The 11,330-nt window shown below is 39.0% G+C and overlaps 1 protein-coding gene across 1 annotated transcript in view; it reads left to right on the top strand.

Moving 5' to 3' along the window:
* Window positions 1–11,330, top strand: part of LOC120077855 (E3 ubiquitin-protein ligase CHFR) — a 60,047-nt gene that overhangs the window by 13,454 nt on the left and 35,263 nt on the right. The window contains exons 4-7 of the mRNA XM_039031935.1: window positions 2,242–2,300; window positions 2,387–2,478; window positions 2,558–2,681; window positions 10,925–11,011. Coding sequence (XP_038887863.1) covers window positions 2,242–2,300; window positions 2,387–2,478; window positions 2,558–2,681; window positions 10,925–11,011 — 362 coding nt within the window. The remainder of the gene's footprint in view (window positions 1–2,241; window positions 2,301–2,386; window positions 2,479–2,557; window positions 2,682–10,924; window positions 11,012–11,330) is intronic.

Below are 11,330 nucleotides of genomic sequence, written 5' to 3'. Positions count from 1 at the left end.
GATGTGTGGTTTTTGTTATAGGGCTGGGAGTGAAAGGAGACACGACTCTATTGTGCACGAATACACACTTCACACTTAAAAGAAGACACATTAATATTGGCGAAATAAATGTCGGAAATAAGTGTTTCAATGTACTGAAAGTCGGATGCCCTAAAGCGGTAATGCCATAACAGAAAATCATTCTCAGAGGTAGAATAATTTAATGAGACAAGACTGTCCTATAATCATTCTTAGAGGAAACATCATCAGTTAGGAAGTAGAGTCCCCATCGTGCCGAGCAGTGCCAATCGTCGTCCCCGAGCTTAGATCCTGAAATAAAACAGACGGGTGAAAAAACTACCTGACAATTCAAATCTCTTGTAATCTTACTGATGGATAACAAATTATATGAAATTTTAGAAACATGCAAAATGTCCCTGGCAAAACCAAACCCTCAAACGGAGATAAAATCCTTTTCCTGCCAACAGGTGCGAACGACCCATCTGGCAATCCTAATCCGTTCGTTACCAGCACTTGGATAATATGAGAAGAAACTGATCAGATGTATTAGTAAGAGTGATCCATCGCCCTAAGTCACAACATCCATTGTTTTTACTGTTCACACTAATAAGACCAAAGACTGTATATTGCCTGACTGGGCGATGGTACTGATTCCAACCGTACTTAGGCTGGTCGTACTGTCAACTGAGGGAAACACAGGTAGGATATTTGTAGTAGGTAAAATAGGGAACAGAATTTATCGGGCTTTCATCTGGGTATGGGGTCGAGCCACATCCGGTTGAAACGGGGCAGCCACTAACGGCTGGAAGGAGATCGACGGCTGGAGCATTGTCGGCCCTGTTGTTGGTGTTGAATGCGCCTAGGGTAGAATCGGAGAGGTCCTGTTCTCTTTGCCGAGACGATGTGGGTTCACCGGATTCTGACTGCGAAAACCCTAGGGTACGCCGTGCAGTTGAGTTTTTGGCAGGTCGAAGCCGAAGCCCTAAGGCGCGATCGGAGCTGTCGAGGTCTGAAGCCCTAGGCGCGATCGGAAGCCCACCCTGTTCGTTGATCGCGGAAGCTACAGGTCGAAGGCGCGATCGGAAGAAACTCTGTCTGCCGAAGGGTTGCTGGCGGAATGCAGACGTCCCTTGATCGGGAGCCAGATCTGGTCCGCCTCGCGATGGGTCTGAGGGGTTTGCTGCGGCTGTATCCTGATCGAGTCGTACTGAGGGATCAATGTCGACGGCTGAGACGCGGAGACGAGGCATGAATCGAACTCTCTGTTTGTGTATTCTTCAGATCTGTCCATGTGCGGCTCCCATTGATGGCGGCTTTCTGTTGACAGCAACTAGACGGCAGAAATTAATTCCAGTAAGGCAACTTGAAAACACTCCTTTACTGCGGCTCGAATAGCAGTTTTCATATCAAAACTCGAAGATCCACCAATTGAAGGCGACTGTGGATGGTTCTCTTCCATAATGGCTTGGGTTTCGTCCCCTTGCTATGATACCATGTCAAAAATAAAAGAATAGGGAAGAGAATAATAACACAGTTACGTGGAAACCCTAGTACAGGGAGAAAAACCACGATAGACACTGATTTTTATTATTAATTCTGATACACAAAGTACAAGAGAATAGGCTCAATAAATAGACTAGTGGGAAGCCCTAGGGTACACATAATTACTAAAATGCTCCTAGGGGTTACAAGCTGCTTTTTCGACAATTTTGCTTGTTCTTGATCTTGATATTGTAAGAGGAACAAAACGAACAAGGGAAAAACAGAATTCGGCCGAAAATAAAAACAAAGCCTCAAACTACGTCATTGTTGCTCTGTTTGGTGCGGTTTCTGTGAGTTTTATCTCAGGGAATTGTTAGATACCTAACAGTTCTCTCCGGTTGAAAGGCAAAGACCGCAAGCTGATTGGTATCAATTTTAGGTCGTTATTTAACTTCCAGATTATATAGACAAGCTAAGTAAATAAATTATTTTTCTTGGTCTCTGTCTTCCAACAGTTACCAATTCCTTCTTTTTTCTTTTTCCTTTTTTATTAAACTTATCAATTCTTGTTTAGTTTAAGCCGATTGGAGAATATCTTATGCTCATCTTTGGTTTGTCTTTGAACATTTTTCAGAAGTTTTTTCTTATTCAAATATTCTTATAGAGACACGAAATCTAACTGCACGGATATTTTTTTTGTGGTTTGATTGATCTCGAGTAAAAACTTGTCTTATGGAACTTTTCAATCTTAATTTCCAGGGCATTTGAGCTATAAATTTAAAATGTTGTCAGGCTCAAGAATATGCAAGGGCTTAAAGGTGATCTATCGGTTAATTGTCATGTTTTGGTTATCTAAATGTGATATTAGACATACTCATTTTTAGCCGTTATTGAATTTGTCCAGATTTCTGTGGATGTTGAGCACGCAAAATGCAGTATTTGTTTAAACATATGGCATGATGTTGTCACGGCCGCTCCTTGCTTTCACAACTTTTGGTGGGCCTATTAATTTGTTTCTGATTGGCTAGTTCGTCTTTTAATATGGTTCTTTTCATTGAGTTGTGTTGGTTTACAGCAATGGATGTTTCTCGGAGTGGTTAAAAAGATCCCAAGAGAAGCATACAAGCGTACTTTGTCCTCAGTGTAGAGCAGTTGTGCAATTTGTTGGAAGAAATCACTACTTGCTGAACATAGCGGAGGTAATATCGTACTTAAGCTTCTAAATGAAAAAAATATTGATTGTTATTTAGGATTTTGTTGTAGTTTATGAAAACAAATATTTCATGTGAGGCGGATAATTAGTATTGGATGATATCAGATACTGAGACTCCCAGATACATATATGATATGCGTTTTGACATATCTTATCTTATTTTATTTTATTTTTTTAATATCAGATACATGTGTCCCCTCTCAGATATGTGAAATGGATACTTTAAGACTTTAATGCAGTTCATCTCATCTTTCCCACAAAACTAAGCAACATATTTAAAGTATCACCGCTCTAGCCCAAAACTAAAAGGAAAAAAAAAAGACAAAAAAAGAACAAAACTCTAGAATCATCTAGTCTTCATCTTCATGCCTTAGTCCCTATGAAGTCATGCGAAAAATAACCCACTTAAATATCTTCGACAATTCGACGAAGAAGTCTTTTTATACCATTGTTCTTAACTTCACATTTTATGTTTTTAGTGACATTTAGAATCTTTATGTTAAATTTATATAGATCCTAGATTTTATGTATTTATTTTTAATATAAAAAACGTATCATCAATATATTTGTATCCTAATTTTTTAGAAATTGACGTATCGCCTTATCCTATCATATTTGTATCTCGTATCTATTTCTATTCTTTATAGGTCTTACACCACATCTTTTTTGTTCGATGTAGGTTGTACGAATTTCATGGGGTTTGGGTTAGTTTAGGGTTTGTAGGGTTCATTAAGGGGTTATGATTCTATGAAAACAAGACTCCTTAGGGAGTCTTGTAGTTGTTAAATAGAGACTTAGAATAATATGAAATTTAGTTCGGGAACGGAACGACTTTTAAGGGAAAACTACAGGAAAACTTTCTTTTTCTTTTTTGAAATAGAAACAAACATTTCATTGTGTTGAAATTAGGGTTTTGTACTCTAGGGGCATTTTTGTCTTTTTCATTGTACCTTAGGGTTTCCCTTTTTTCTATTTAAGCTGGTGGTCGCATTGTATTTCTTAGTATCAGTCTTCTAATAAGAATCCTTTTATCCCGTGGTTTTTCTCCCTGATTAGGGTTTTTCACGTAAAACCTTGGTGTGCTATTTTTCTTTCTCTACTCTGTTTTTCATCATGGTATCAGAGCATGGAGACGAAATCCTGGCCACCATTGAGGAAAATCCAATAGGAGAATCCCCAAACCAATAACCCAAATATAATCAGTATTATCCAAAAAGCCATTTACAAATATTTTCGGTCTCTTCTTCCCCACTTTCGTGACGATCACCCAACCCATTTCGACCAGCCGCCGCAGCCCTGCGACTTGCCACCCAGTTCATTCGAAGAAGGAGCGACCAGCCACCAGCCCCAGCCGCGATCCGATTCTGTCGCGTTCAGACGGAGACGAACGGAGTTGCCCATCCGCGATCAGATCCGGTCGCTATCAGACAGAGTTGAACGGTGCTGCCTAGTCGAGATCGATGCTGCCCAGTTTGTCTCGTCTGTTGTCGTCGCAGCCTGCCTTCCCTCCTCAGCCGCTGCCGCACCAAAAAACCGATGGAAGATGTGTAGGTGTCTCTCAGCCGAATATGAGCAATAGAATGGGGCAGTTTTCGCCAATCATGGGTGAGTTTGGAGGGAGAGATTCTTCATCATACCACTAGGACCAAGGGAGTATAATCCAAGATAAGTTACCCAGTTGCAACTGCAGATTAAATGACAGAACAAGATGTTCTAGTAGTAGATAGCTGCAATTAGGGAAGCCCTGGGATCGACATCCAATATCCAACTAGATCTAAACCCATATCTTGAAAATTCGGTAACTTCGTTCCCTACTTACTCCTCAAATTTATGTTCTGGAGCTATAGGCAATTCTTCTAGCTTTATTATAGGAGAAAAGTTGAATGGTGATAATTACTTTTCTTGGTCCAAATCCATTAAAATGGTCCTTGAGGGCCGTCACAAATTTGGATACCTGACAGGTGAAATACCAAAAACCAAGGATAGGTGATCCCCAAGAGCGAATTTGGAAAGGAGAGGATTCTTTGTTGAGATCGATTTTGATTGGAAGTATGGAACTTCAGATTGGAAAACTATTATTGTATGCAGTCACAACCCGTGATATTTGGGAGGCAGCCCAAAAACTCTACTCCAGGAGACAGAATGCCTCTCGTTTATATACCCTACTTAAGCAGGTCCATGAATGTAAACAGGGGACAATGGACGTTACTGCTTACTTTAACAAGTTGTCTCTCTTGTGGCAAAAAATGGATTTGTGCCGTGAAATGATTTGGAATTGTCATTGTGGAGGAGTTTTACATTATCAGTCTAAGGAAACTGACTGCGTGTATGACTTTCTTGTCGGACTCAACTCTAAATTTGATAAAGTGCGAAGTCGTATATTGGGGACCAGACCTATACCATCCCTAATGGAAGTCTGTTATGAAGTTCGCCTAGAGGAAGATAGGTCGAGGGCCATGAACAGTACACCTGTAACACTAACAGATTCCGCTACTTTCAAAACATCTGGCCCTGTCCAAGATGAACAGAACAGTAAGCCGCCCCCAGTGTGTAAACATTGCAAGAAACCCTGACACACGAAAGATTAGTGCTGGAAGCTTCACGGCCGACCGCCAAATGGTAAGAAACGACAGCCAAGCCGGGCTCTTATAGGTGAATCTGTTACCGGAGATACTCAGCCTCAGAATCAGGAAACCACTCAGAGCACTACTACTACAGTTGGAGTAAGTGCAATCGCTCAATCAGGTACTTTTCACTCGTTTGGCCTTGTGAGTATAACTGGTAATAAACCATGGATATTAGATTCAGGAGCCACAGACCACTTAACTGGTTCCTCTGATCAATTTTTGTCTTATCAACCCGGTGCTGGAAATGAAAGGATCAGAATTGCAGATGGGTCCTTTGCCCCCGTTGTTGGAAAAGGACGGGTGTCGCCCTTTGCAGGCTTAATCCTCCAATATGTGTTGCATGTGCCAAAAGTTTCTTACAATCTGTTATCTATTAGTAAAATTACAAGGGATTTGAAGTGTCGTGTTATCTTCTCACCTGATGTTATTGTTTTTCAGGATCTGAACTCAGGGATGACGATTGACACCACCTGGCATGACAAGGGACTCTATTTCCTCACTGAAGAAGCCTCATTTAGGATGTGATAGGACTAGTTTGTTTTCTTCTCATTTTTTTGTTTCTGAAATTGATTACATGTTATGGCATTATCGCCTAGGCCATCTTAATTTCCAGTATATGAATTATTTGTTTCCTCATCTTTTCCACAATATTAATATTTCTAAGTTGAAATGCAATGTGTGTGTTCAAGCCAAACAGCCTCATACATCTTTCACCCTGTTCCATAACGATGTTTGGGGTCCGTCACCTGTTAGTACCATAATTGGGAAGCGTTGGTTTGTAACCTTTATTGACGATCATACTAGACTAACCTGGGTCTTCCTTCTGACAGACAAATCGGAAGTTACTTCGGTCTTCCAACTATTCTACAATTCTATAGAAACCCAGTTCAACGCCAAAATCGTTATTCTCCAGAGTGATAATGGTCGAGAATACCTTAATAACGCCTTACGAGAATTCCTAATGTCAAAAGGAGTTGTCCATCAGAGTTCCTGTGCATACACCCCTCAACAAAATGGGGTGGCCGAACGGAAAAACCGTCACCTAGTCGAAGTTGCTCGATCTCTTATGTTGTCAACTTCTCTTCCTTCTTATTTGTGGGGTGATGCTATCTTGACAGCAACCCATCTAATAAATCGCATTCCATCCATCCCGGGTTCTAAAATTCCAAACCCCCTTAGATTTCTTCAAAGAGTTCTACCCAAATACCAGACTTCTTTCTGATGTACCCTTTCGTGTCTTTGGTTGTGTGGTGTTCGTCCATACTCATGGCTCTAACCGTACCAAGTTTACCCCCCGGGCTCAGAAATGTGTCTTTGTGGGGTACCCACTACATCAGTGTGGGTACAAGTGTTATCGGTCCCTCTTCCAGAAAATACTTTGTCTCTATGGATGTGACAGTCTTTGAAGATCATCCATTCTTTCTCAATGGCTCTCTTCAGAGGGAGCATACTAGTGAAGAAACCAAGTGGGGTCCCAGTCTTTCTGTCTTACTTGAACCTGAACCCATCTTTGATATCAGTGTCAGTACCAATGAACCTATCCTCCCAACCAAACAAGTTCCTTGGATCACATACTATAGGAAGAATCTCAGGAAGGAAATAGCGCCGCCTGTTATCTTTCTAGCTTCAGTCCATGAGTCTGAACATAGATCAATTCCAGGTACTAATAGTCCTATCCCTGATTATGATAATAAATGTGATAAAACTGATGCTTGTGTTTAAAATGTTGAGAGCAAAAGCAGGGAAGATAATGACAACAAAGATGTAATCAAGGTCGATGATGGTGCAGAGATAGATGATTGTGTGACTCTTGAGAACATGGTAGAACCTGGAAAAGAAGCATCTCTTACTCCCGCTGAAAAAACAGTTGAAAGTGGGAAAATAAAAGAACAGAAGGGTGAGTGCAGTATGTCAGAAGGAAGTAAAGACAGAGATGAATCCCTTGATCTTCCGATTGCCCTTAGGAAAGGTACTAGATCATGTACAAAATATCCGCTGCAGAGTTACTTGTCCTATAGCAATCTGTCTCCTGAGTTCAAGGCCCTCACTAAAAATCTAGACACAGTGGTGATACCAAACAATATACACACAGCTTTGGAAAGCCACAGTCATGGAAGAAATGCGAGCTCTCGAGAAAAATCATATGTGGGATCAAGTCAATCTTCCAAGTGGTCATAAAGCAGTCGGATGTAAATGGGTATTCGCAATAAAGTATAGGTCCGATGGAACAGTTGATAGATACAAAGCCAGATTAGTTGCCAGGGGATTTACTCAGACTTTCGGGGTTGATTATTCCAATACTTTTTCGTCGGTTGCAAAGCTAAATACAGTTTGGGTTCTCCTTTTTGTTGTAGTTAATAAGGATTGACCTCTTCACCAGCTTGATGTGAAGAATGCCTTTCTTAACGGAGAGTTGGAAGAAGAAGTCTATATGAGTCCTCCCCCAGGATTCGAGAAACAGTTTAATCACCGAATCTGCAGATTAAGGAAGTTCTTATATAGGTTAAAACAGTCCCCAAGGGCTTGGTTTGACAGGTTTACTATGTTTATAAAGTCGCAAGGATATAAACGGGGTCATTCTGATCATACTCTTTTCACTAAAAGGTTAGTATTCGGGAAGATTGCAGTTTTGATTGTTTATGTTGATGACATTGTTATTTCAGGCGATGATACCTCAGAGATTGACCGATTGAAGGCAAATATGGCTGAGGAATTCGAAATCAAGGACCTTGGAAAACTAAGATACTTCCTTGGAATGGAAGTAGCTCGATCGAAAGAACGAATTTCAGTTTTCCAACGAAAGTATACTCTGGACTTGTTTAAGGAAACAGGTATGACAGGTTGCAAATCAGTTGACACTTCTATAGAAGCAAATGCAAAGTTAAGTAATATGAGTAAAGTTGTTCCAGTTAGCAAAGAAAGATATGCAAACCACTTTGGGAGAGATATTTCTATATTTCTCTCATACTAGACCCGACATCTCATATGCAGTGAGTATGGTAAGTTAGTTCATGCAGTCTCCATATGAAGAACACATGAGGGTAGTGGAGCGCATTTTGAGATATCTGAAAACCTCTCTAGGGAAAGGTTTGATGTTCAGAAAAACTGAAAGGCGATGCATCGAAGCTTACACCGATGCTGATTGGGCAGGATCTGTAGTAGATAGAAAATCAACATCAGGGTATTGTACCTTTGTGTGGGGTAATCTTGTTACATGGAGAAGCAAAAAACAAGGTGTTGTTGCCAGAAGTAGTGCCGAGGCTGAATACAGGGCCATGAGTCTGGGAATCTGTGAAGAGATTTGACTTGAAAAAGTTTTAAGAGACCTTGATCAAGAGCATACCGGTCCAATGAATCTTTATTGTGATAATAAAGCTGCAATAAGCATAACAAATAACCCAGTTCAACATGACAGAACAAAACATGTGGAGATTGCTCAGCATTTCATCAAGGAAAGACTTAATAGTGGCAATATTTGTGTTCCTTATATTCCTTCCAATCAATAGATTACTGATGTCCTAACAAAGGGACTGCCCAGACAGCTGTTTGATGCATGTGTGAGCAAGTTGGGTCTTATTGACATCTACGCCCCAACTTGAGGGGGAGTATTGAAATTAAAGTTTTGTACTCTAGAGGCATCTTTGTCTTTTTCATTGTACCCTAGGGTTTCCCTTTTTTCTATTTAAGCTAGTGGTCGCATTGTATTTCTTTGTATCAGTCTTCTAATAAGAATCCTTTTATCCCGTGGTTTTTCTCCCTGATTAGGGTTTTCCACGTAAAATCTTGGTGTACTGTTTTTCTTTCTCTACTCTGTTTTTCATTATCAATGAAAAGAAATTAATGCTCTAAAATACAAGATCTTCAAATAGAAGACAAATATAGGAGACATGCAACTATTGAAGAATACAAGCCAACAAGAAGAAAAAACTTCAACCAAGAACCACAAGAAACTGAGAGAGAGCCCCATAAGAAACTAGAGACAAACTGAACCAAAACAAACCATACCAAACAAAGAGATACATCAAACCATAAAACTGACAACATTGCACTGTGAAATACCAAAAAACTCCGAAAAAAGCCCTAATGAGAATTCACTACTGCGCTTACGGGATCTACCAAGAGTTTTTATTTTAAAAATGCCACGTCAGCAAATCATTAATTATTTAATGGATTTTGTTAATAGAGGGATCAAAATCGAGCATTTCTCCTCTCCTATATTGGAATGACTTGATTGTTCAATTTTGATAACTAGGGACTAATTTGACACAAATCTCATTCTTTTTTGAAAATTTCTATTTCATTATTATTATTACTATTTTGTCTTGCAAAGAAACAGTTTCATGTGATGGAAAATAATTTCATTTGTGAAAAACCCCAGTTTCACTGAAATGGAGAATTACCTAGAAAAAACTCCAATTTGAGTTAATTGCGATGGGGAGAGGAGTCATGAAAGTGAATTTGAAATTGAACACCAATGTGGAATAAGTATATATAGTAATAAGTATATATAGTAAGACCTTAGACCCCAACTTCTCATTTACTGTCTATAATGATTTGATTTACTAGTTTGGCTCTAAGTGTTAGTGTCAAACATGCACACAATCAAACATTTGCTAATTGGCATGTCTGAATTTTGTACGTTTATTTTTATCTTCTGACACATACACAGAAATGCCATGACATGCCTGTAACACGTGTCAGACATGTTAATTAGTCCAATAGTGTACTCGTGTTGGTTGCTATTTGCACAAAGTGGATTATGAATCCAATATTTGTTGGAGGTCGTATTAAACACTTGTTAAGCATAATAAATAGACATATAAGTGTATAAAGTGATTGACATAAGAAGGTTCTTGTACAAAATGCTACATGTTTTAATAAATGTAACCTTGTCTTAAATGTTTAAAAAATGACATGTGACTGTGTCCATGTTGTGTCATATCTATGTCTCATGTCGTTGGTACTTGGTACTGGTACTTATGCTTCTTAACAACCCAAGGAAAGGAACTCTTTAAGCTATTGCTGCCAGTAGATGGAGCCTTCAACCCCCAACTTTTTGAGAAAGAAATAATATATCTCATCTCCCTCTAATATTGGCCCAACAACTCTTATTATTGTCTCCCTCCATTTGTTTGATACTCAACCTGCACTCATCCTCATCCTCTTTAATTTTTATGAAGATGTATAAGTGAAGGAACTAATAGGGGATATAATGAGAATAAAGTAGGATATTAGTAAGAACATAGTGATAATTAGCTAGGGATGACGTGGTTGTAAATAGAGAGAGCTTGGTATCTTAGAGGAGGAATTATTTTGGGGATTGTCTAATATGAGATTTGGCTAGGGAGATAGTCAACTTGAAAGGCTATTGATATTGTAATTTCTCATTTTATATTACAAAACAATTTTTTTCTTGTTTCTTGTAACCAAGATCCTAACAGGCTAAAATATGGTGGATTTCCTAATTCGGCAGCATCAATTTGGCAGTTTTATAAACATTTTAATTCCAGTCGTACGAAGTCTTTCATTTTTTTTAATTATTTTTTTATTTTCCAGTTTCTATCTCATAACTGATTGGCTACTCCTGCTTGTTTTGTCTTAGGATATATTGCAAGCTGATTCTTCCCTTAGACGTTCGGTCGAAGAAATTGCTATTTTGGATTCTTGTTCCTTGATACAATCAAATCTGGTAAGCAATCTTATTTGTGATCATACTTATGTATTAATGTAATGGCAACGATAGCAATGTCAATTTCTAAATTGTTACTATTGAATTGAACGACAACTCCAACTGTAGCAAAAATGAATTAGGATGTAATGACCCGACCCCCTAGGACTTAAGTTAGGCCGTTACTAAATACATGCATGCATGGAACTCAAAACGACACTCGGTTATGGCGAAATAAATGCTAATTAAATAAGGTAAGTTCAAAAGACTTTCATTAAATTCAAATACTAAATCAATAGTAGGGTACCCATAAATCATAAAGGATAATAATAAATCTGAA

This window comes from Benincasa hispida, chromosome 5 (assembly GCF_009727055.1).
Source record: "Benincasa hispida cultivar B227 chromosome 5, ASM972705v1, whole genome shotgun sequence".
In the NCBI taxonomy this organism is placed as follows: domain Eukaryota; kingdom Viridiplantae; phylum Streptophyta; class Magnoliopsida; order Cucurbitales; family Cucurbitaceae; genus Benincasa; species Benincasa hispida.
The sequence above is the reverse complement of the archived record's forward strand: the minus strand, read 5'-3'. Positions and strand labels throughout refer to the sequence as shown.